A 27,382-nucleotide genomic window follows, 5' to 3' on the forward strand; every position below is an offset into this window, starting at 1 on the left:
GACATTTCACTTCTGCTGAGGGAAGAAAAAAACAAAAAAAACAACTTTTAGTTGCATCCGTGCTATTCACTTTGCCTCCTCGTGTTTAGTCTGCAGATGTAAACCGGCATAAATGGGTAGGTAGCCACGTGATCGGCTGATGATGAATAAAAGAGGCCCCGTGGTGATGGGGAGCGTTTGGAGAAAGCAAACATTATTCTTTCTCTCTCGGACTCCCGAGGGAGCAGAAGCGAGGAGGCACATGGAGTGCTGCTGTGCACCGAGCTGGAAATCCTGGATATGTCTCTCTGTGCCACCGAGAGAGCCACGGGCCCTGGCTCGGTCAGGCTCCCCCGGACACGGGGCGGGCTGCAGTTCGGGGGGGGGCGGGAGTCATCTTTTATTTGGCATGTGTGTTCTGACAGTGCGCCATCTCACCCAAAATACTAAATGACATGTGAGTGGCTCCGAGTAGCCCTGGATGTAGAAATAAATGTGGTTGCGGTGCATCGTGGGCACACGCGAGGCTATGAAGGCTCACATTGTTCTCCGACTGGGTGATTGGACGGCAAACACGCCACCCACATACATCTCCCTCCTACACACATCTATCATTTAAATATGATGCAAGCAAAAAAATACACACACACACACACAGTATAATACACACACACATCCCAGTAATCATTAGCGTCGTAATCTGTAGACGACCATGTACTTCTGTTCTCAATTAACAATGCCGAAATTCTCCTACACCTTCGCGAGAGGAGAGTCGAGGAGGAATTGGGGAGCGAGCCTAAGTGGCTGAGAAAAGAGCAGCTGCAGCTTCGGGGTATTTCTTGCAGAAAAGCCAACGCGAGTCCGGAGAGACCAGATTTTTATTACATCACATCACAATGACGGTTATTGGAACGGGTCGAGATAAACTTGGCTGGTCTTTACCCACACGCTCGCACACAGCTCCATTTTAATGACTTTTTTTACAACTTGTACCGTAACTGTGTTGCCCTAGCTACTAGGACGGTAAAAATATGACTTGGCTCACCACCAGTCAGATGTCTTGTGTAGGTTGAAAAATGTACAATTAATCTTTTGATCAGTGCCGACAATAACCGACAAGTTGTTCCTTCACTTAGTGGACGGAGGAACAACAGGGTAAAGGGGGGGGGGGGGCGTAATAACGGAAGGACGGAGGAGCAGAAAAGTAATTTCTGCAGCTCGTCTGAGTCATATCTGCAGCGGTGGGAAACAGAAACAGTGAGGGGCAGAGAGTGATGAGTGTGTATGAAGGGGGGGGCAGAAACAGTAAGGGGCAGAGTGATGAGCGAGTGTGTATGGGGGGGGGCAGAAACGGTGAGGGGCAGAGAGTGATGAGTGTGTATGAGGGGGGGGGGGGCAGAGTGATGAGCGAGTGTGTATGGAGGGGGGGGGGTGAAAGTGCGAGAATGTGTGTAATGGAGATACAGTAAAATTAGCCTCTTCTGAAACAAACCCCATTACTATTCTCCACCTAGCAAAAGACACTTAATGTGCCAGCCTCATATGCGGAGAGGGCGCCATCCAATATATCCTATGCAGATGAGAGCGAGCGAGAGAGACACAGAGAGAGACAGACAGAGAGAGAGAGGACTATAAGAGAGACAGAAAGCTGAGTTGAATTGAATTGAGAGACAGAAAGGCACAGAGAGAGACAGACGGAGAGACCCACAGAGAGAGAGACAGAGACAGACACAGAGAGAGAGACAGAGACAGACACAGAGAGCGAGAGAGAGACCCACAGAGAGACAGACGGAGAGACCCACAGAGAGAGAGACAGACACAGAGAGCGAGAGAGAGACCCACAGAGAGACAGACAGACCCACAGAGAGAGGACTATAAGAGAGACAGAGAGCTGAGTTGAATTGAATTGAGAGACAGAAAGGCACAGAGAGAGACAGACGGAGAGACCCACAGAGAGAGAGACAGAGACAGACACAGAGAGCGAGCGAGAGACCCACAGAGAGAGACAGACGGAGAGACCCACAGAGAGAGAGACAGACACAGAGAGCGAGAGAGAGACCCACAGAGAGACAGACAGACCCACAGAGAGAGGACTATAAGAGAGACAGAGAGCTGAGTTGAATTGAATTGAGAGACAGAAAGGCACAGAGAGAGACAGACGGAGAGACCCACAGAGAGAGAGACAGAGACAGACACAGAGAGCGAGAGAGAGACCCACAGAGAGAGACAGACGGAGAGACCCACAGAGAGAGAGACAGAGACAGACACAGAGAGCGAGACCCACAGAGAGAGACAGACAGAGACGGAGAGGGACAGACAGAGAGAGAGAGACCCACAGAGAGACAGACAGAGAGAGAGAGACAGACAGAGAGAGAGAGACCCACAGAGAGAGACAGACAGAGAGAGAGCAAGAGAGAGACGGAGAGAGACAGACAGAGAGAGAGAGACCCACAGAGAGAGACAGACAGAGAGAGAGAGCAAGAGAGAGATGGGGAGGGACAGACAGAGAGAGAGAGAGGAGTATAAAGGGGAGACAGAAAGCTGAGCAGAGACACGTGAACCTTTGCCAGCGTCCCTTACGAGTCTGTGAAAACTCCCACAATGACAGCGGACAAAGAGGGAAGGAGGACGAGGACGGCAAAGGTCCTCTTTGGTGTTACATAACAATGCTTGCTGCATCAGTAACACTCAGCGACTCCAGCACATGCTGTAGATGAGACCTTGTGCTTCCTCTGCTTCTCCTCCTCTTGAGCGTGCTGTGCAAGCCAATGACATTATCCATCTATCTATGTTTGTGTTTATATATAATGTGTGTATGCACACACACACACACACCTGGAACTGATGGAATGCTACTATAACAGCAGACTCCTGGAGAGGGGCTATATGAAGCGAATGTGGGAACTGTGGCCCAGTAGGAGACCTACTTCCACACTGACTCAGAAGCAGCTAGTGAATCACTGCTCGAACATCAATAGAAGGAAGCTACGGTCACGACTTGCGATGGAGAGGCTCCAACAGGTTCCGCATTTTTCTAATTTCATTTCAAGTTATTTGTACCTCACACACACACACACATATGGCCAGTCATACTCGACCCCAAGTGACATCGGTCGGAGTGTGTGTGTGTATGCCCAATGTGCATGGCAGCTGGATAGCTCATGTAAGAATGTCAAACCCCGGTTGGGACGAGTCTCCAGTAAGGGTCCGTAGCTTAGACTCCTAATGCTATACAAGCCAGCTACCTCGGATATGAGTGAGACTAAAATAAATAGAGTCATACTGGCTCAGACGTTGCCTGGGTTAACAAGGTCCGCGTCAGGTGTTGGGGAACCAGGGCAACCTGATGAGAAATGGGCCGCTGGAACAAGACATTCATGGACAAGGGCTGAGAACCTGGAGCTGATGGAATGCCACTATAACAGCAGACCTCTGGAGAGGGGCTATATGAAGCAAATGTGGGAACTGTGGACCAGTAGGAGACCTACTTCCACACTGACTCGGAAGCAGCTAGTGGCTCAATGCTCGAACATCAATAGAAGGAATCTACTAACACGACTTGAGATGGAGAGGCTCCAACAGGATGACGATTCAGTTAGTTCAGTATTCTGAATGGCTGCCCACTAGGCAGGAGATACATGAGGACAGACCCCAACCAGCTAAAACAATCCTACCAGCCATGACAGCTGAAGCTACTGAGGTTTAAATGAGAATCATGGCCAGACTAAAGACAGTCAACCCCCGGTCACGGCTTCCACGACTCAGTGACAAAAGTACCATCACAAAGCCTGCCCACGAACGCCTGGCAACACAGATGAACCAGCTGCTAACATCAGGATCTCACTCTTGACTGGCTAACACAGCGGAGAACAATACTGATCATGAAGGATCCCCACAAGGGTACAACACCTTCAAACTACCGGCCGATAACCTGCCTCTCCACAACATGGAAGATCCTATCAGACACCATAGCAGCTAAGCTGAATGGGCACACGAGTCAATACATGAATGAAACTCAAAGGAATTGGAAACAACACCAGAGGGTCAAAGCATCAGCTACTGGTTGATAGAGCAGTCACCCAAGACTCTAAGAGCAGACAGACCAACCTGAGCACAGCCTGGATTGACTATAAGAAAGCCTACGATTCAATGCCCTACACCTGGTTACTGGAGTGCTTGGCACTATAGAAAGCCAACAGTATACTAATAGCCTTCATCAAGAACTCAATATGGCAGTGGAAAAAAACAATAGAGGCCAACTCAAACCATTAAATATGGCTTATCCCAAGGTGATGCATTATCCCTGCTGCTGTTCTGCATAGGCCAGAACCCCTCAGTCATATCATCACAAAGAGTGTATATGGATACAGGTTCATCAGTGGAGTTACCATCAGCCACCTCCTATGCATGGATGACACCAAGCTGTATGCCAGGAATGAGCGAGACATTGACTCACTAATCCACCTCACCAGGATCTACAGTGACGACATCGGGATGTCATTCAGACAGGACAAGTGCGGTCGAATGGTGGCAAAAAGAGGAAAGGTGGTGAGCACTGAAGGGGTTGAATTACCAGATGGCAGGATAACAGACATCCAGGACAGTTACAAGTACCTGGGTATTCCACAGGCAAATGGAAACTACAAGGAGGCAGCAAGGAGGTCAGCTACAGCCAAATACCTGGCTGGACAGAGTGAGGCAGTTCCTGAGGAGCCAGCTCAATGGGAAGAATAAGATCCAAGACATAAACACGTATGTCCTACCAGTCACCAGATAACCAGCTGGAATAATAAGCTGACAAGAGAATTGGGAGGAAGAAGAAGAGGAGGTGTCATGGAAGATCAAGCCCCTCCATGGAATGTACCATCAACAAACAGAAGACGTAGCTGATATCGAGAAATCCTACCAGCCGCTAGAAAAGGCTGGACTCAAGGACAGCACAAAGGCTCTGATCACAGCAGCACACGAACAGGCACTCAGGACCAGCTCGAATGAGGCAGGGGTCTACCACACCAAACAAGATCCAAGATGCAGGCTTTGCAAAGATGCCCCTGAGAAAGTCCAGCACTTAATAGCAGAGTGTAAAATGCTAGCTGGGAAAGCATACACTAAACACGTTTTCACACAGGCCAAAAAACCCGCTAACATCCGCCTTTGGTCAATGTAAAAAGGTGGATATTAGCGGGGTTTTTGGCCAGTGTGAAAGAGGTATAAAAGGCATTGCCAAGTGGCTGGGATAGTGTACAGGAATACCTATACTGAATACAAACTAGAAGTCCCCAAGTCCAAATGGGAGACACTGCCAAAGGTGGTTGAGAATGGTAGAGCTAAGATCCTGCGGGAGTTCCAAGTTCCAGACTGACAAGCAGGTGCTGGCTAACCAATCAGACATGGGGTGGGCGACAAGGAACAGAAGACAGCAGTAGTGATCGATGTAGCAATCCTGAGCAACGGCAACATCAGGAATAAAGAGCATGAGAAGCTAGAGAAATACCTAAGGCAGAGGTAAGAACTAGCTCAGATGTGGACGGTGAAATCCACAGTAGAGGCAATAGGAGTACTAGGGGCTGTGACCCCCCCCAAACCGGGAGAGTGGCTCCAGAAGATCCCAGGAACAACATCTGAGGTCTCTGTCCAGAAGAGTGCAGTCCTAGGAACAGCTAAGATACCGCAGAGAACCTGCAAACTCCCAGGCCTCTGGTAGAGGACCCGAGCTTGAGGAAGACACGCACCACCTGAAAAAGGGGTGAGAGGGAGATTTATATACGCATTGGTGTATATATATATCCACATACATACATACACACACACCAATCAGCCAAATCATTAAAACCACCGGTCAGTGTACCCATGCTGACCCCTGTCCACCAACAAAAGCGCCTACAATGGGCACGTGAGCATCAGAACTGGACCATGGAGCAGCGGTAGAAGGTGGCTTTGTCTGAAGAATCAAATTTTCTTTTACATCATGTGGATGGCCAGGTGCATGTGCATTGTTTACCTGGGGAAATGATGGCACCAGGATGCACTATGGGAAGAAGACAAGCCAGCAGAGGCAGTGTAATGCTCTGGGCAACGTTGTGCTGGGAAAGCCTGGGTTCTGGCATTCATGTGGATGTTACTTTGACATGTGCCACCTACCTAAACATTGTTGCACATTAAGTACACCCCTTCATAGGAATGGTATTCCCTGATGGCAGTGGCCTCTTTCAGCAGGATAATGCACCCTGCCACGCTGCAAAAATTGTTCAGGAATGGTTTGAGGAACATGACGAAGAGTTCAAGGTGTTTCCCTGATCTCCAAATTCCACAGATCTCAATCCGATTGAACATCTGTGGGATGTGCTGGAAAAACAAGTCCGATCCATGGAGGCCCCACCTCGCAACTTACAGGACATAAAGAATCTGCTGCTAACGTCCTGGTGCCAGATACCAGAGGACACCTTCAGAGGTCTTGTGGAGTCCATGCCTCAACGGGTCAGAGCTGTTTTTGCGGCACGAGGGAGACCTACACAGTATCAAGATCAAGTGCTATATAAATGTAATCTGTTATTATCATTCAGCGGGTATGTGTGTGTGTGGTACTTGACGAGGAATGTAATCTTTTACCCCTTCAGTGGGTGCAGTCCCACCCCACCATCCCAACAGGGTCACATTCAACATTTGTCTGCAGGGTCACATTAGACATTTGCTGGATAATAACGGACATCCCAGGTGATGTCCTACAACATCTGCACGTTCACACATGCTCACACACACACAAACAAGATTATGTATATATATATATATATATATATATATATATATATATATATATATATATATGTGTGTGTGTGTGTATAGACACACACAGCAGTAATTATCACCCAAGGGCCAGCAGTAATTACACTCCGGTCACACTAATTAATCTCTCATGCTCCTTCTCAATGTGCCTCCTTCCCAGTTTCACACATTGTGTGTGCACTTGCACGTGCAAATTTGCCCGGGCACATAAATTACACATAGCCATGCATGCAAGCACACACACACATACACGAGCAAATGGGCACGTATACACTCGCGCAACTCTCCAAAAATAACCACAAGAAAACATCTGCTGCTCTCACACTGTGCGGCAGCGATGCCTTCAGCGCCGCCGCTTTTTAGAGCGAAGGCCCGACATCGGACGTCTTTGACCCCGAGGCCCGAGATTTTGCATTGTTCACACTACCATTAGGAGACGGAGTGCAAGGAAATAGGACAGCATATGGGACATCTATTTAAAACGGGGGAGGGGGGGGGGGACTTTGTTTTGATGTGGCTCAGAAATGACAGAACAGTTTTTATCCCTTGGTCTTAAAGCGAAGAACTCCTCATACTGAGAGCACAAGTAACCGGACAGACAGGAAGACAGCTCTGTCAGCCTCGTCTCGTGTCTTCCTCCGTTTCTTCTTCTTCACTTTCACTCATTCTCTCTCAATCAACCTCCCTCTCTCTTTCACTGTCATCCTATCGCTCTCCGTCCATCTCCCTCTCTCTCACTTATATCTCTCCTGCTCTCTTATATCCTCTCTCTCTCTCCATCATATTCTCTCAACCTCCCTCTCATTTTTTCTTTCTTTCTCTCAATCTCTCTCTCTCTCTCTCTCTCTCTCTCTCTCTCTTTCACCCTGGTAACAGATGGTGTAACAGTGTGTGTGTTCCACCTTTTCTCTTATCGAGCGAGGCACCCCGATGTGAGGTCGCTCGCTCGCTTTCCTGCCCCCTTGTCATCTTTTCCTCTCTCTCACTCCAACTCTCCTTTTTTTTATTTCTTCTGTCCCTCTTTCTTCGTTTCCTCCCTCTGTGCTGAGCCGTATTAAGAGTGACACGGGCCGTGGCGATGAATAAATCCGCCTTCTCATCCGAGCCATAACCAGACTAGAGTCCCTGCTCCCCCCCACCCCCGCCCCCGCCCCCATCACCCATCCTGAAGTTATCAGGCCGGCGTTTTGTGTCGGGCTCGGTCTGAAGCCAGACGGGGACCACATGACTCTGCGGCGCTGCTAACTCTTCATTAAACGGGACACCTCATAACGCTACGCTCGCCTGAGTCTGAATCCAAACATCAGTTACGATCGCTACAGGAAGACTAACGAGGGAGGAGGCGAAGAGCCGCATCTGCAATTCATCACTACGCTTAACACCCACATAAATAACTAATATGTGCTTCTGTCTCATGACTAACTCGCCCCATGGGATGGGTTGGGGGGGGGGGCAACGAAGCAGGGAGTGGAGGACAAGACAGCTGTAGACAATGGAAAGGGGGGGGGGGAGTGGGGGTTGGTGTTTGGTCTGGCCTTAATCAATCGTTGATAAGCGGATCGGGACCACAACAGGACAGGCAGTGCGACACGGTTAAACCCTGATTCAACCAACTGGGAATCAATGAGAGGATTTTGTGCATGGGGAATATGTGTGTGTGCGTGTGTGTGTGTCTGTGTGCACACACGCATGTGATGTGGTACGTGCAAGCCACTAATGGGCACCGTCACAAAGAATGTATCACTACATTTCACTGTGGTCTTTTTCATAGCTGCCTACTCACAAAGCTTCAGATAACACCCCCAGAGGAAACAGCATGCACCACAGGAGTATCTGTGTGTGTGTGTATTTGTGTACGTTGTGTGCACGTTGTGTTTGTGTGTCTATGTGCATGTGTGTACGCAAGTGCTTTTGTGGTAAAAAATTGGGGCAGATGCAACTTTTTCTTTGCCGTTTTCTTCTTCTTAGCCACGTTTGCAGCACTCGGGCTTCGGGTCAGTCCCGAGTTCAAGTCCTTGGGCAAAACTCTCTCTCAGAAACAAACCATCTTACGGGTCAAAACGAATCGAAAAGAGAAGAAAAAGGAAGACATATAGGAGCAAATGGTGGGTGGACTTGTCATGTAAGAGGCCTCTACTGGTCCCAGGAAGTTCAAATCAAGTCATAACAAATCATTAGTTTCTTACCTGGGCCACGGCATCTTCCTCCTGTGTGTACTACTACACAACTCCTACACAGCTCACGTGACCCGCCAAAGTCATGCCTTCAAGTAAAATCACATCGCTCACAAACAAGCACACATACACACAACCTGTGCAGCCCACACATGACATTATACATTGCACTGATGCGAGAAAAACGTGGATAAGGGAAAGATCATGTGACCGCCTCCCTCTCTTCTGCACATAAACCCATGTGCAGCGTGCTTCAAACACGGGGCCCCCGTCCGCTCACATCCAACCTACCCCCACTCCTGCCGCGTTCAGCACACATCTCCCCTTTGCGGTGTGTTCAAAATACCCCTTCCGAGGTTCGAGGATGAGCTGTGGTGGCTACAAAGTTCTCATACCGACGCAGCCTGTCAGTACTGGCTTTCCCTTGTCAGCATCACTCAGTCACTTCACTGTCCTACATGGGGAATTTGCTGCACGGTCAGAAATAACAAAAATACAAAAAAACACAATAGAAGAGACGATAACGGCGCACAGTAAGACTTGCACAGGCGTGTACTGACAATACTACAGAGGTTAACAGCGTCACTTCATATAGCGACTGGTGCAGAAGTGCATTTCTGCAGAAAACATGGTGTGCAAAAGGGCAGGCGGTAGAAATAGAAGCGAGTGGGCAGCTTCCACTGTTGAACCTATGAACCAACAACCACAAGATTAATGCAGTTTCTGTGATGCAACTTTAGGCCACACTAAACCACTTATTGACCCCCCCCTCCCCCCATTGAAAAAAAAAATCTAGCAGATGAAGCCCGAGAAAACTGCAAAAAAAACCAACTTACTTTCTGCGTATGGTAGAACTGGCGTTGGTGTCTGTGCTGTCCGTGCGTTCGAGCCTCTCTCGGTCTCGTTCGGTGGTAGAGGAGCTGCAGGACAGGCCTCGTGTCAGCCTGGTGTGAACCCTCCGCTCCCTGCCAGGCCCTGGAGTTGTAGTGGCAGCTGTCTGCGAAGATGGGGGCGCTGTCGGGGTGCCACTACTACTACCACCGCCACTGGTGCCACTGGTGCCACCGGTGCCACCAGTACCACTGGTGCTCTGATGGATGGGAAGGGACAGTGGCTTGCTGTGGTTCTGCTCGGGGGCATCAGAGCCAGGCGCCCGTGGGGTTCGCTCCAGCCTCAGGTCCTGGTTCTCCTGGCTGACTCGGTCCAGCTGGCCCTCCAGCTCCTCAATGCGCCTGCGCTGGGTCTCTAGAAGCTTGGCTTGGCTCTCGATGATGTTGTTGAGCTCAAGAAGGTACTCCACTGCCCGGTTGGGGCTCTCCGGGCTGGTCTCCATCGTGGGAGGCCTGCCGCTAGTGTATCACCGCCACCGCCGCTACCGCCACTACGGGTTGGACCCCGGAGGGTCGGCTCCACCCCCCCCACCCAGCCCTGATGAGTTGGGGGGAGGGAGGGACGGCCGGGTTGCTCTGGGCGAGATGAAGCTGTGGGCTTCGGAGATTCGGGGGGAAAAGGACGTCGAGTTTCAGAATGATTACATAGCCCCGAGTCTCACCGCAAACACATACCGGTCATCACGTCTCAGCCTCCATTAAGAAACGCCGTGACGCCAAGAGGTCAATAAAAACAGACCGCTGGTTGCCCGGCTCCTCGGGCTCATAGTGAGCGCGGTGTGACACTGGGCACGTTTAGTTTGGGGCTTCATGGCGCATCGTGACGACTCAACCGCAAACCCACAGGACAGATGAGGAGCGCGAGCGTGTTCACGCGGCCTACCTAACACCCGCGACACCCGGGTGCGGCCTCCGCATCGCTGACGCCGCCGCCCCTCGTCCGGCGCAGAGTGGAACACCGGCGACCAAGCTCAGCTCACCGACCCGGGTCGCCCGAGCACCGGCCGTCAACTTGGGCTGAGTGCAGCTCCGTCTGTCTCCATAGGGGGGCGGGGGGTAAATAAGGGGGGCAGGGGGCGGGGGGTAAATAAGGGGGGTTAATGTGTAGTTGAGGTCTGGCGCCAAATGATCCCAGCTTGTCAAGCAAACGGCGCAACACACGGCGTTTCTCTCGCCTCCCACGCTGAACGTCCCCGCAGCAGCTTTGCCGGGGCGGCCTTCACCCCATGGCCCGGCGGGCTACCGGCGGGCTACCGGCGGGCTACCGGCGGGCTACCGGCGGGCTACCGGCGGGCTACCGGCGGGCTACCGGCGGGCTACCGGCGGACGGGCGAGTCGTCGGGTCATTTCATACTCCCGGTCCACGTGTTCCGCCCCGCGCCGCCTTCAAGTCCGGCTCATTTAAAAAAGAGAGAACAAATTAAAAACAAAACATCAAAGTGTCTCACCACTTTGCCTCCAACGTCCATCCGGAGGGGGGGGGGGGTGGAGGGGGAGGGGGGGGGGCAAACCGGACCGGTTAACCTTCCGTCGGCAACTTTCACATCTCTGAAGGGGAAAGTCCGACTTCTTCCCGGACGGGTTCGGACACGCGGAACTGTCCGCGTTCTCCTGACTTCTTTGCCGATCGTACTTTTCTTCTTCTTCTTCTTCTTTTACGCGCGTTGATTCTTCTTCTTCTTCTTCTAAAAATTTGTCCAAAATAAGAAGACGCAACGCCTCCGACGGAGCGGTATCAACAGCGCCGAGCCGAGTTCGCCGCGCAGGTGACGCCGTCTCTTCTTCTTCTTCTTCTTCTTCTTCTTTGGCGATGGCGCAGACAAGACACAGGGAGGATAAATCCGCGCGCGCGTCTAAACCGCGACGCCGCGCACCCGCGCTCCTCCGGAGCGCCACGTGCGCGCGCGTGCGTAAAACACGCTTAAACTCCCTTTTAAAGCGTGTGCCCCCCCCTCTCCCCCCTCCCAACGCGACTCGCGTGGATGAACTACAGTTTTAACGTTTTACGCAGCGCGCAGGGATCCATCCCCACGTCGTTTCCCCGGGTAGTTTGGGCGCAAATCAGAGCGGAAAACGCTACAAAACACCGCTGAAGTCTATGAACGCGTCACCCGGCGCAGCAGCAGCAGCCGGCGGGCCAGCTCGGTGCGCATTTGGTTATGTATCGCCGTGTTGCGCCGCTGCGCACAAGTTGAGAGCAGCAGCGTCTGCTGCGCAGCGCACGGCACCTCGGAGCGGCGGTGTTTTTAGTGGCGTCGCTGAAGCCTGCTCACGTCTGAGCCGACACACGGTGCAGGTTATAAAAGATGCACCACCCCCCCTCCCCCTCCCCCTCCCCATATCTCACACAGGTCAGGCTCTGCTGCCGTACAACATACAGGGCACTAATATTAGACCTGGGGGGAGAGGGGAGGGGGGGTATGAAATTCCTCCTCCGGCAAAGAGCATGCTAAATAATGAATTTGTATTTTCTTTGCCTTTAACCCTCTCTGTGCTCTGCAGCTGTGCACCGCTGTCTAGAACTCCGTCCCCGTTCTTCTGTGTCTGTCAAAAGCTACCTCTCGGTTAGTGCCGAGCCCGTGTCTTATCAGTATTGTGCAGACACTATACTGTAGGAAATTCGGGGGGGGGGGACAACGCAACCACAGGAAGTGCCGCGGCCGGGAAGCGAACCCGTGTCGCCCCCTGCACCGCAGGAGGCATCGCTAACCGCTCGACTAAAGGGTCAGACCCGCCAGCCGGCGGCCAGCGCGTCTTCTTATCCATGCACGTTACAATATCACGCACAAACGATAACGCAAACGCGCACACGCGCACACACGCAGTCGTCCCTGTAGGAAACGTCTTGCTGCCATCTAGCGGCTATTGTTGAGATTGCGCCTTACAAACGTTCAAACACGTTGTAGAAAAAAAGCGTACACGAAAACGGAGAAATTTGAATGAAATAACATCAGTAGTTTATTTGCACTTTCTCAGAATATTATTACAGTTTATAGCCATATATCTCCCTTTGGAAGTAAATACATATAAAAGAACATTTGCAAAAATTATAAAACAAGTCTCATGTAGGCTACAGAGCTACACTTGGGGATAGGAATTATTTTGGTTTGAATGCTTTTCTACTGGGTGCCATTCTGGGTAGCAAGAACAGTAAAGACAAATTGGAAGGGCACACCGAGCAGTTCGTTTGTCTGCTTTGTTCAAGTTGGACAAAAATGAAAGGATTGGCTTGACTCACAGCATCTTAACCTTTAGATAATCATGGACTGGCATTAAACGGCTGCACAGAGGGCCCCCCATCAGTCTGAGGGTCTCGGAATGCTGCCATTTAAAATCACCACTCACCCCATAAAACGTCTGCAAAACCGTATCCGGAATGATTGTGGCGTGTGTCATTTTGCTGAACTCTAATGGCTTGTCTAGAGCAAAATATCTGAAAACCTGAGTACTTCAATAGAGATATTTTTGTAGAAAAATAACATTTCACAACATCCACCCACATATACTGCAGATCTCCTGAAACAGGATCTTGGAAGAAAAGAAAAAAAAAAGACAGCAAAACAAACTGATGTGCAATCATGTCATCTGAGATGCAAAACTGAGCTCAGGTCTTGCAGAAGCTTAACTGTGTAAATATTTTTCACGGATTTAGAGTAAAAACCTTTTATAGACTAACTGAGTGAATGGGCCAATCAGCCTCTCATGAATTAGAGACCTCAGATCAAGGGTTTTCACAGTAGGAAAAATCACTCATTAGGATAGGATAACGTGGTTTAGTTACCAAGGCAACTGTACGTGGCACTATGGGCACAGACAGTGGTTCTGTTCTGACCCCAGATACACAATATTGATAACAGTACTGGAAAGACGTATAACTGCATGCATACTTTTGGCATCTTCTGCTGACTTTTGAAGAAAGGTACATAAAACACAGCACATCCTAATCCACGATTAAGCAGCATTTGACAAAACATTCATTGTATGAGAACACTGACAAAGGGAGGATATAGTTCTTAACCTGTGCTTACAGTGCAAACCTCCATGAAAGCTACGCTGACTTAACATGACGTCATCACACAAGATTTTAACATGACGCCATCACACACGATTAATGGGTGCAATATGTGGTGTCTTAATATGCGGATTTGCCACTATGTGTTACATTGTCATTAGGTATACAAATTAGGGCTCTGATAAGTATAGCATTTACCATAGGTTCTGTCATTTATTCTTATACAAATATTTACAGAATATAGATTTCACGCCTGCAGTCGAAAGGATTTGCATCGAAATTCATCACAATCTAATTATCAAATACATTGAACAACATTACAACTCTGGCAACGTTTCCACGTGAAAGGAGAACAAAAAAGATGTCGTACAAATGCCACACCACCATCTTCTTCTTCCGCCCCATATCGAGGATGTGTGGTGGATACGAAAGGGTGACGGCCTGGGACTTTTGCGTTTTTTTTATTGCTGTGTAGTCATGAGGTATAAACGAACGTCTATGCGGTCTCTGTACGGCAGGGGGCGCTACAGCGGGGGATACGCTCTGCTGTAGTAGCTTAAATCTACGGAGCCCGGAAGGTGACATGGACCAAGTTGTTGTTTTTGTTTTTGTTTTTTTAAATAAAGCGCGCGCTCTATGAAAAAACAAAACAAAACAATTAAGTCGCACGCGCGACTAAACTCGACTCGACTCGACTCGACTAAACTCGACTCGCCCTTTTTTCGTTTTCCATTACGGGAAAGTTCCGGCATGTTGGCAACTGTTACCACTTTTCTGGTACCATCTTTGGCGAGGCGAACTTGCTCATTATTTTAGCCAAATTCTACATTCACAAAATGAAAATCTTTGAAGAAGTTACCACCTTATATAACATTTGAACAAAGAGATCTAAGCATATATCTTCAAACTCTACTACATCTAAAAACCTCTAATAAAGAAATTAACCCAAAACCATCAACGTAGGCAAACCCTTCAGGATGACACCTGATTAAGTAACCCCCTTGTGTGGGTCCATGTGTTGTTGTTGTTTTGTTTATTGCGCTTGTTTTATCGTTTGTACATTTCTGGCATGGAACTAATTACCCTGATATTTTCTCTGTTCTACTTTTTGTCGAATTGAAACGTTAGAAAATATTTCTCAACAAAAACAAAAACTGTCGAGGTTCCAAAAAAACTTGGGAGCGGGCACCGAAATCAGTGCAGACCTCTGATTGGTCAGAGAAACGCGTCGCTTTGCGTCACTGCGTCATCAATGGGCGCCTGGGACGTCGCCCGGCATTTTGAAATACCCACACGCGGTCGAAGCGGAGTTATCATAAAAGCACATTTTGCAATGGAAAACCAGGCGTCGCTATGACGACCAGCTACACCGAGGGGGGTACTGTTGCTGTATTGGAAAACGGACACAGAAGCGAGTCGAGCCGAGCCGGTACCATGTAGTGGAAAAGGGGCGGGTGACTTACTAAACCGCGCACTTTACGGCATTTAATAACGACTTACGGCATCTCGGTGCTCAGTTAGCGCCCGGCCGGCGATATTATGAACCCTACATAGCCCTCGCCAAAATCCCGTTTCTGGCTTTGTCACGTGTGCGCCACCGTAGCAACGCGAAAATATGTTGTTATGGGGTTAGCGCTCATCAAGGAAACGCTGTACACCCACAATTTAACCTGTCTAAGTTATCCACAATCAACATTAACGTTTTTAACTCAATCTTTGCTTGCTCCACGTTTGAGCATAGGATACTTCACCCCTTATCATGACTACAAACAAAACGAGCTCCTATATTGTAGTAATATGACTTTTACAAGTCTTACACATTAGCGCCACCTTCAGCTCTTGCACATTAGCGCCACCCTCAGGAAGATGACATATTTGACTCTGTCGTGATGTACTACTCAATGTAACCTTTTAGCTGGGGTTCATTCTGATTCTTTGTCTCATCAAGCCTCAAATGCATCACAATTATAATACCAATAACGTATCCAAGGAGCAGAGGCAGACCTTGTAACCTAAAATTGTTAGGTTAGTCAACTTAAGGCTATTCTTTCCCTCACAATCATAATTTCAACCCCATGGTTCACTTTTTAGACGATTCATAAGTTCAAATTGAAGGTAGCTAACGTTAGCTTTGCTTCGCACCGAGTTGATAGTTGATTGTTTCCTTAGCAACGCAGCGGAAATCCGGCGTCCGTTCGCGGAAATCCGGCGTCCGTTCGCGAGATTTGGGACAGGGTACGGGATTTTGGCGAGGGCTATGTAGGGTTCATAATATCGCGCCCGGCCGGCGATATTATGAACCCTACATAGCCCTCGCCAAAATCCCGTACCCTGTCCCAAATCTCGCGAACGGACGCCGGATTTCCGCTGCGTTGCTAAGGAAACAATCAACTATCAACTCGGTGCGAAGCAAAGCTAACGTTAGCTACCTTCAATTTTGTAATTTTGTATTTTTCGCAATTTTGGACAGCTGGCTGCTTTTGTAATTTTGGACTGCTGGCTGTCAACAACAGAACGGAGGTAAGTAACGTTAGTTACTGACTAACCTAACAATTTTAGGTTACAAGGTCTGCCTCTGCTCCTTGGATACGTTATTGGTATTATAATTGTGATGCATTTGAGGCTTGATGAGACAAAGAATCAGAATGAACCCCAGCTAAAAGGTTACATTGAGTATTACATCACGACAGAGTCAAATATGTCATCTTCCTGAGGGTGGCGCTAATGTGCAAGAGCTGAAGGTGGCGCTAATGTGTAAGACTTGTAAAAGTCATATTACTACAATATAGGAGCTCGTTTTGTTTGTAGTCATGATAAGGGGTGAAGTATCCTATGCTCAAACGTGGAGCAAGCAAAGATTGAGTTAAAAACGTTAATGTTGATTGTGGATAACTTAGACAGGTTAAATTGTGGGTGTACAGCGTTTCCTTGATGAGCGCTAACCCCATAACAACATATTTTCGCGTTGCTACGGTGGCGCACACGTGACAAAGCCAGAAACGGGATATTGGCGAGGCCTATGTAGGGTTCATAATATCGCGCCCGGCCGGAGCTCCGCCTCAGAACGGCGAGACGGTTTTACGTCAGCGGAGACGAGGACCGGAAGTAGCCGGCTGAGGGAAGGGGGTCTCTAGGTTTCTCTTGGGGTCAGCGACGCTTTGCCCCGGAAGTGCTTATCACTAAAACTGCGACGTTAAATAAACGAGCGGCGACACGAGGAGGGCGACGACACGCCAAAGGAAACGGACAAGAGTGATTGTTGGTTCACAAGAGCGTTTTAAAATAGATTTTCATTTTACAACGTTGGCCCCGGAACTATTTACAAATCATAACGATCGAACTGCTGACGACAGAGTAATATTAACATTTAACGTCAGCCAGAAGTCGGCTGTTAAAAGGCACCAAAGAATATTGTTTCATATTAGGCTTTCTTATCAAAAGAGCTCGAGACGGAAACCCGTGGTAACGTGGCTAGTTGCAGGAAAAAAAACAAACAACAGCTCTGATGGTGCAAAAGTGACCCTGGACCTCACAATGACAGAATCTGGTAGGGGGTTAAAGGTCAACTCTGTAATGGTGTCCAACAGCAGCCTCATGCAAATGACCCCCACTTGGTTATGGCCCTTTGCTTTGTTGTGTTTTATTCTGGCGTGTGTGTGTGTGTGTTTGACTTACCATTCTCACCTACCACTACTACCACTACTACTACTACTTTCGGCTGTTCCCGTTAGGGGGCGCCACAGCAGCTCATCCGTTTCCATCTCTTCCTGTCCTCTGCATCTTCCTCTGTCACACCAGCCACCTGCATGTCCTCCCTCACCACATCCATAAACCTCCTCTTTGGCCTTCCTCTTCTCCTCTTCCCTGGCAGCTCCATATTCAGCATCCTTCTCCCAACATACCCAGCATCTCTCCTCCACACATGTCCAAACCATCTCAATCTTGCCTCTCTCTCACTATCGTACAAATATTAGGTTTGCTTTCTGTAAATATGTAAAAAAAACAAGAGGATTCACAAGTGATCACGTGTTTCTGATGCGAGGCAACGTGTCGTCGATTTTGCTGGTGTTGTGGGATTAACCTATGTGGTTTTTTTTTTGCTTCCTCCAAGCAGCTCAGATGCACCCCCCCCCCTTTTCTCCCCAATTGTATCCAGCCAATTACCCCACTCTTCCGAGCCGTCCTGGTCGCTGCTCCACCCCCTCTGCTGATCCGGGGAGGGCTGCAGACTACCACATGCCTCCTCCCATACATGTGGAGTCACCAGCCGCTTCTTTTCACCTGACGGTGAGGAGTTTCACCAGGGGGACGTAGCGCGTGGGAGGATCACGCTATTCCCCCCAGTCCCCCCCCCGAACAGGTGCCCCGACCGACCCGATGAGGCGCTAGTGCAGCGACCAGGACACACCCACATCCGGCTTCCCACCCGCAGACACAGTGTCTGTAGGGACGCCCGACCAAGCCAGAGGTAACATGGGGATTCAAACCGCCGATCCCCATGTTGGTAGGCAACAGAATAGACCGCCAGGGCACCTGGATGCCCTCTAATGCACTTTCAACAATTTAGGTAGCAACTAAATATGTAATTTTATGAATTCATGTGTCATATCAATGCATTTATTGTTTGCATCAATTCTTTCTTGGTATTTAAGGATTTTGTTGAACGAGGAGAAAAATACACAAACTGTTTTAAACGGGGACTCCGCAGACCGCATGATGAGCTTCTCATCCATTTTGCTTTTAGCGGGAACTGGAAAATTGGAACCAACATTTGATCTGTTGTTTCAGCGTGGTAAGTAAGAGGTGATGCGCTTGAATTTGATTGGCTATTGCCCTTACCCGTATTGCCCAAAAACGTTTTACAGGTTGCCGCCCCACCCATAACACCAAATCGCCCCATCTCCTGCATCCCTCACTCTCATAGAAAGTGAATTAAGTCTGGCAATAAATTGCTTCATGACCGAATGAGCCTTCACGGGAAATTTCACCAATTGTTTAGCTTATTTCCATGTATTAATCGTAGCTGTGACATACGCAAGACATGTCAGTGTTGTCTGTATCACTGTAACTCCCTACAGCACACATGCCAACTTCTGCCATCCACTGACATCAGTAGATGGTTGAAGAACTACAAAACAGATGAGCTGAGATGTTCACTTTCTAATCTCTACCACTGAAAAACTCTCGTGCAAAGCAGCTATGGTTTTACAAGACTAGACAGGCCATCGGCAGGTTATTCGCCGTGAAATGTCCCCTGAAGTCACAAATAGATCTGCTTCCCCCTTACGTTCGTGGTAGCTAACAGTTTGCTGTCTTTACCTAGCTAGGCAATCTGGTGTGTACAACATCAGCGAACTAGCCTGGTGTAATGTCTCTCTTTCGCCATGAGGGGAGGTGCACGGAGAGTTGTTGAGGGCAACGGCAACGTGGGGAGGTAGCGCCACCCGGTGGTTCCACCTGACAACACAAATATGTTTTTGCAATCGTAATATAATCATTTGGAGGATGCTGTTTCACACCATCAAAGATTCTACCCTTAACCAATGCGTGCCCTTCATCCCCAGAAAGTCAAGAGACGGCCCTTTTCCCCTTCGTCCTGGTCTGTCCTCCTCCAGGTAACCTGTTCTCCTCTAAAACCTGAGCTACCATCTGCTGGCTGGGGGTGAGCCAGGGTCCTGGGAGCACTACTGCAGTCTGTCTGCCCGTCTCAGGCAGAGAGATGCCCAAGATGCTGGCAGCGGAGGCGCTGCCATCGGAGCAACTGTCTCCGGACTCCGACTCACCGTCCTCTGGCTTCTCAAGCTCCTCTACGGACAATGTGGAGGTGAGGAAGGAGAAGGGTTTTCTCCGCGTTTCTCCCCAGACGAGACTCGGCAAGCGTCTGTGGATCCAGCTGCTCTGCACGTCTTCCTCTCCTTGCCTCTCATCCAACCAGTCAATGTGTCGTTCTCTGTTTATACCCTCGTCCTCTGACTCTCTCACTACCTCCCACTCCTGTTCATCCCCAAACTCTCTGAGCCTCACTATCTCCCTGACATTTCTCTCCAAGTCCTCATCATACTCCTCCTCCCTTGCCCAGTGTTGTTTGGGTTTGGGCAGCCTTTGGGGGAGTTCGGAATGGGCAGTATGGCATTTTCCTCCTCCTCTTCTCTCTCCAACGTCACTTTCTCTTCCACACCCTCCTCCCTATCCTCCACCTCCTGCTGCTCCTCCTCTTCAACTGGATCTTCTGCTTGCTCCTCTTTTGGCACCTGCTCAATTCTTTCCGCCTCCCTCGCTCTCTCCTCACTCCTGCTTTTCCTACCTTGGCTCATAGCTCTCCCTCTCTCTCTTTTCTTCCCCCCTGCCGTCCCCCTCCGTGTGGCGTTATCGTCTGAATTCCTGAGGGCGTCTCTGGGTAAACTCTGAGATACTCTTTTGCTCCTCCTGCTCCTCCTCTTGTCTCTTGTCGCCACCTGAGATCTTTCAACCCGCTGGCCATCCTCTTCCTCCTCCTCCTCTTTTTCAGACCCGGAGTTGATGCCCGGGCCTCCTTTTCTCCGTCCTCGCCCTCTCCTCTCCCCTCCTTTCCTTCGCTCGCGTCCTTTTGAAGACCTGTCCCTCTTCACCTTCATTGAGCTGCGACCCCTCGCCATGGCGGGGTCTACTGCAGCCACACTCGGCTCCTTGGGGCGCTGTCGGTGGGAGGGGGAGGAGACCCCGTGCTCACGGCCTAGATACAAATGGGAAGTGGAGGAATGTGGGGGTATGGGGAGATGGGAGTGAAAGAAAAAAGCAGAATAAACAAACAGGGTGGGAGAAAGAGCGAGAGATTGAGATCTCTGGCAGGGAGAATTACATAATGTGGCTTTCTGTTGGATTTCCAAAACACGGAAAGAGCGTCTTTGTAAGAGCTCCATTAATTCAGCTTGCACCACAGGTGCTTTTTCAGTGCAACCCTCTGATGTTGCTTCATTTATCAACACAACATTATGCAATTACATCAACATTGTGCTACCTTCTCCCTGTTACTCCGCTTACTGGCTTTAATCACACTTGTGTGGGCTGCAGACTACCACATACCTCCTGCGATAATGTGGAGCCGCCAGCTGCTTCTTTTCACCTGACAGTGAGGAGTTTCACAGGGGGACGTAGCGCGTGGGAGGATCACGCTATTCCCCCCCAGTTCCCCCTCCCCCCTGAACAGCCACCCCGACCGACCAGAGAAGGTGCTAGTGCAGTGACCAGGACACATACCCACATCTGGCTTCCCACCTGCAGACACGGCCAATTGTGTCTGTAGGGACGCCCGACCAAGCCGGACGTAACACAGGGATTCGAACCAGCGATCCCCGTGTCGGTAGGCAACGGAATAGACCGCTACGCCACCCGGACGCCCCTAATCAGTTTTTTAGTTCGTATTAAAATTCTCAATGATAAGAAGATTTGTGGCAAAATATATTTTTTCTGCCCCCCCACTACCATCACCCACCATCTCCCTTATATCCCGTCACTTGGTGTGGCCGAAGCGGTTTCATTCGATGTAGTATTTCACAGAAATGCCATCGACAGAGATGTAAGTAAGACGCTCTCTATCAGCTTAAGTTCTGATAAAAGTTTTTCGGTGTTTCTGAATTTCTGGGTTGGTGGTTAGCTAAAAACACAATTAAGACAAGCTAACGTTGGCGCTGTTGAACCGCTGCAAAAGCATGTCAGTACAATGTCATCAGTGTTAAGCGTCCGGTCGGATATGATGTAAACAATATGCAATGTTAGCTACTCAGTTGAAAATGTGCAGTCAATGCTAGACATACTTCCAATTACAAACTTAAGACAATGATCCCGTATCGTTCTGTTCACAACAAAGTCGCACAACAGTTGCGCTTCACATCTGTTACATGATGTGTCTTTGTTTCTACATCTTGAGTGGTGTTTTGGATTGAAGGACATGAAGTTAGGTAGGAGACAACTGACATTGTGTAATTCTATACAAATGACATTTTGTGTAAAACTTTATAGCTGATGATAATTGTGATGATCATCATCTGTTAATGAGGTATTCCCATACATACAGGGACACATACCGTAAAGCAGGGGTTCTCAAACCACGGTATGGGTCGCGGGGTGTGGGAGCCTATCCCAGCAGTCATTGGGTGGCAGGTGGGGAGACACCCTGGACAGGCCGCCAGACCATCACAGGGCCGAGACATTCGTACCTAGGGACAATTTAGTGCAGCCGATTCACCTGACCTACATGTCTTCAGACTGTGGGAGGAAACCGGAGCCCCCGGAGGAAACCCACGCAGACACGGGGAGAACATGCAAACTCCACACAGAGGACGACCCGGGACGACCCCCACGGTTGGACTACCCCGGGCTCGAACCCAGGACCTTCTTGCTGTGAGGTGACTAAGCACTGTGCCACCGTGCTGCCCACAGTGATTCAATTCACTAAATTTCATCAAAATTAGAGAATGAATAAGGATGAGTATTCTTATAATTTACGTTCACCGCTATCTACATTTAACACCAAGTCACTAGCAAAAAATCGATCCATATTCAACACATTTGGGGTAAAGACTTTGAAATGTGGATTTGTGGTCTAATTTGTGTCCATTTTGGGGGTCTTTAAAAACGAAAAGGTTTGAGAGCCCATGCTGCAAAGCATGCCAAGACAACAGTGGGGACTGACTGGAGGAATGTAAAGAGACAGAAAATGGGAGAACTAACAGGAACGATTACCAACCGCGTATTCTCTGTCCGTCCAATGACATAGAAGCAAGGCTCCCCTAGCTTGGAGTTGGTCATACATAGAGACAGACTGGAGAGCTCCACTGAGAGGGAGAGAAAAAGGGGGGAAGAGAAACGGGAGGAAAAGGTGAAAGGAAATTGTTTAGAAGGTGAAACCAAGAAAAGAGGGGAGAGTGAACAGTAGAAATAGGCCAGAATGCAGGAGGGAGACATGGTGCGGTGAGGTTAAAAGTAAAGAGATGAGGAGAATCAAAAGAGAACCAGAAACAGGGAGAGGAGGGAAGGAAGAAAAGACCCACATAGCAAACAAGAGTTATAAAAGACTTAAAAAGAGAAGAAAGGCTTCCCGGCTAGGAAGTAAAATGAGTTTCAACACGTGAGAACAGTTTTTGACAGTACAAAGACAGAGAGCGAGTTAAGGTATTCCCTTCGGGATATGAAAATAAATTATTCTTGCACACACGTTCATGTCATTTCCTCCTTCATCTCAAACGTGAAGCCTTTCCCTTCCACCCCTGATCCTGAGGAAATGGCGCGTGCACGTCTTATTAGCAGGCTTGACTATTGCAATGCATTGCTGTTCCAGCTGGTCCAGAACACTGCGGCTGCAGAACCAGCAGGACAAAAGACAACAAATGTCTTCACTGGCAGCCAATTACTGCCAGAATAGATTTCAAGACTCTTGTTACTAACAACAAATGTCTTCACTGGCAGCCAATTACTGCCAGAATAGATTTCAAGACTCTGTTACTATTTCTAAATCTTTAATGGAATTTGTCCTCGCTACGATAATTACATGTATAAATATGTTGCCGGTGGTGCCCTCAGATCCAGCTGGGAACACACTAGAAGACTTATCAAGTCGTAGCCGACTGGGAAAAGACATCGCACAACCGACTTTTCGCAGATTACAATTGTAGGCAAACGCAGCACGCGGGAGAAGTTTCCCTCCGGTTCTTATTTCTCCTGTCTGTGTTCTTCTTTGATCGTTACCTACTTTGTTTTTGTGGACCCCCCCCCCCTTTTTTCCCCCTCTCCAATTGTATCTGGCCAATTACCCCTCTCTTCCGAGCCGTCCCGGTCACGGCTCCACCCCCTCTGCTGATCCGGGGAGCGGCTGCAGACTACCACATGCCTCCTCCCATACATGTGGAGTCACCAGCCGCTTCTTTTCACCTGACAGGAGTTTCTCCAGGGGGACGTAGCGCGTGGGAGGATCACGCTATTCCCCCCAGTTCTCCCTCCCCCCCGAACAGGTGCCCCGACCGACCAGAGGAGGCACCAGTGCAGCGACCAGGACACACACCCACATCCGGCTCAGACACGGCTAATTGTGTCTGTAGGGACGCCGACCAAGCCAGAGGTAACACGGGGATTCGAACCAGCGATCCTCATGTTGGTAGGCAACGGAATAGACCGCCACGCCACCCGGACGCCCCGATTGATTGATTTTGACAAGTTTCCCTCATGGTGAAGACGCGCGGCGGTGACACACTGAGCTTATCTCCCTCTCGTCTCTCTTACCGTAGTCTGGCACGTAGCCATTGCCTCTCTTGAGGACCAGGTGAATTCGGTGTCCTCCCCGGCGGATCTGCTCCACAGCTTGGCTGTGCGTCATCCCCACCGTGCTGTCTCCGTTGATCTCCACCAGCTGGTCACTCACCTGTGCCCGCCGTACAACAACACAACATCGCACGAGATTGCATTCGTGAATTCGTAATAACAGTTTACACACATTAGAAGAAGTGCATGAATAATACACCCGAATAACACACCTGCATCCTGTGGCTCAGTGACGCGGGGCCGCCCTCCATCAGCCCCAGGACGTAGAGGCCCATGTTGTACTCGCTGCCTCCTCGCAGGCTGAATCCAAACCCCGTCGGGCCTCGGTCCAGGTCCACGCTGTAGTACTTGGAGTCATGCTGGGGGATGGTGGTAGAGAGCAGTAATGGGGAGGTAAAGGTCAACACAGGTGAGGAAAACAAAACTGACAGCGGACAAGAGGAGCAAGTGCTGGGACAAGAGCTGCATGAAAATCAAGTTTCAAGTTCAAGTTTCAAGTTTATTTGTCATATATGAGAGCAAGTTTACTGTTATGTCCTTAATGAAACGCTTGTTTTGCTGGCTCAGCACACAAATGAAAGTACCTGGAGAGATAAATCAATGTGGACTCAGTGGACTTTCACAACCGGACAGAACCAGATGAACAGACGGGAGCACACAGGAATGATGGCAAAGGGAGCGATTAGGCCGACTGTGATCTATCCATTCATAACAGGACTCTTAAGCCTGAAACAAGTCCTAAAGGGGGCGCTATAACGATGGGAAAGACAGCGGAAACCAGAGAGGCTTGTTGCCCGCTACACGGGCCCTCGCTGCAATGCTCGAGGTCACAGCCCGTGTTTGTGTCGAGCCGTAACGTCACGTGACACATTTCGGAACGCAACGATGCGTGAGATTGGATCCGCGTAGCCCGAAGGGTCCGGTTTCGCGTACTGACATATGCTACAGGCCTTAGGCAAACATAATAAAAGGAGGTGCCCTCACCTTCGGGCGTGACCTATGACCCTTCCTACCCCTGTGGCCAGGGTCATAGTCGGTAGATTCGGAAAGGCTTGAGGAGTCTGAGAAAAGAGGAAGACGGGAGGTTAGATTGAGGATGCAGTAATGAGGCACACAGCGCACGTCTCCGTGTGTGTGCGTGTGTGTGTGTGTGTGTGTGTGTGTGTGTGTGTGTGTGTGTGTGTGCGTTCACATCAAGGTGTGCACATGCTTGTGGTGTTTGGCGTGCTCGGTACTCACAGGTGCTGGGCCGGGGGATAATGGTGAGACGTAGCGTGTTTCCCGCTCGGCGGAGGATGTGAGCGAGCTCGCGATGAGGCAGGGTCACCACGGATTGCCCTTCCACCGCCTCCAGCCGATCACCGGGCCGGATCTGGCCGCTCCGGGCCGCCGGGCTGCCTCGACGAACCGTCACGAAGCGATGAGGGAGAAGGGAGGCAGCTGAGGACGGGGCAGAAAAACCACACGACTCAGACGGCGTCACTAATGCACGGAAGCCGTTCCTATTTTGGGGACTCGATGAATCGGGGGGGGGGGTACAAAGTTTCAGTTGGACCGTAACGCTGCAATCTGCGCCCAGAACTTTCCTTTTAGCTGAAGGCGGGTGACTAATGTGCCGGGTCAGAGGTGGCGCTACGAAGAGGGAGGATTTAATAGGCCCGGACGGGTGCCAGAGTTTGCAAAACCCGAGCCGTAATCGAGCCTCGTCGGTTTTGGCAGAGTTCACTTTGTAAATGTGCCTCCTCCAGTAGCGCGACCCAGTGATTAAAGTGGGCCGGAGCTACCCGGATCCCGACACCGGCACTTCCCCTCCTCCTCCCCCGAGTCAACCGGAGCTGAGATCCGGCACTCTGTAGACAGGAGTAATTTCAACCTTTTTGTCACAGTAAAATTTAAAACGAAAAACGTGGTGCAGCCAATTCACAAGCATTGCAAAATAAATCGCAAGTAAAGTCGTTCTTCTATTTTTATACTACTTTACTTTTTCTAAAAGTTTGAACGCTATCGCGTCCTCACGTGACCCGCACCTGCCTGCTGTCTGGCTTCACCAGACTTGACATCAGAAGAGACTGGCTTCACGCTCACGGGTCAGGGTCAGTTCACCGCACCAGGCAGACCAGACTCGAGAGAGCGTCAACCTGCTACCTGCACTATTATCCTGGATTGGGGGGTTTGTAGAACCTGATAATGTAATAAATTCCCAATAATGTAATAACCCCGATAATGTAATAAAATCTGCTCTTGAGTCCATTGAAAATGCAATAAAACCTGATAATGTAATAACTTCCTGATAATGCAATAAAGTGCATTTCCCAATAATGTAATAAACTTTTTACCAATAATGTAATAATGTGTTACATTAACGGGACGTTGTTACATTATCAGGTTAGCCTTCATTTCCCTGGTCCTGATAACGTAATAATTCCCCAATATTGTAATAATTTAACAGCAGACCACCCATAAATGGATTCAAGTGGCGATACTGTTTAAGCAACGCAAGCTCGAGAGGTCTAGCGCCACCGACAGGTCAAAGTTGGACGTGCATGAATGCTCTACTCTTCCTCAAAGCTACCTCCAAGCTACTTCCACACATGCTTTTTCTCGGTTGGATAATTTTATAACATTATCAGGAAGTTATTACATTATCAGGTTTTATTGCATTTTCAATGCCCCCAAGTGCATTTTTTATTACATTATTAGGGTTATTACATTATCGGGGGATTTATTACATTATCAGGTTCTACAGCAGTAAAACCTGATAATGTAATAACTTCCTGATAATGTAATAAAGTGCATTTGCATGTCCGACTTTGACCTGTTGGTGGCGCTAGAGGTCTGGAGCTAGAGTTGCCAACACAGTATCACCACTTGAACCCATTAATAGGTGGTCTGCAGTTAAATTATTACAATATTGGGGAATTATTACATTATCAGGACCTGCAAAATGAAGGCTAACCTGATCATGTAATGACCTCCTGTTAATGCGATACTTTATTACATTATCGGTAAAAAGTTTATTACATTATCGGGAAGTTATTACATTATCAGGCTTTGTTGCATTTCTCAATCACATTTTTTATTACATTATCAGGGTTATTACATTATCAGGGTTATTACATTATCGGGGATTTCTTACATTATCAGGTTCTACAACAACTTATAGCAACACTTTCTCTTTTTTTTGGACCCCCCCCCTTTCTCCCCAATTGTACTTGGCCAATTACCCCACTCTTCCGAGCCGCCCCGGTCAC

General features: G+C 49.2%; 1 protein-coding gene across 1 annotated transcript in view; it reads right to left on the reverse strand.

Annotated features, from left to right (window-relative positions):
* Positions 1–19,406: 19,406 nt before the first annotated feature.
* The window catches only part of LOC130108000 (membrane-associated guanylate kinase, WW and PDZ domain-containing protein 3-like), a 46,792-nt gene continuing 38,816 nt past the window's right edge, over positions 19,407–27,382 (reverse strand). The window contains exons 5-10 of the mRNA XM_056274832.1: positions 25,371–25,571; positions 25,116–25,192; positions 24,344–24,490; positions 24,093–24,231; positions 19,900–20,550; positions 19,407–19,645 (exon numbers count right to left, since the gene is read on the reverse strand). Coding sequence (XP_056130807.1) covers positions 19,407–19,645; positions 19,900–20,550; positions 24,093–24,231; positions 24,344–24,490; positions 25,116–25,192; positions 25,371–25,571 — 1,454 coding nt within the window. The remainder of the gene's footprint in view (positions 19,646–19,899; positions 20,551–24,092; positions 24,232–24,343; positions 24,491–25,115; positions 25,193–25,370; positions 25,572–27,382) is intronic.

Source organism: Lampris incognitus, chromosome 2 (assembly GCF_029633865.1).
Source record: "Lampris incognitus isolate fLamInc1 chromosome 2, fLamInc1.hap2, whole genome shotgun sequence".
NCBI lineage: Eukaryota > Metazoa > Chordata > Actinopteri > Lampriformes > Lampridae > Lampris > Lampris incognitus.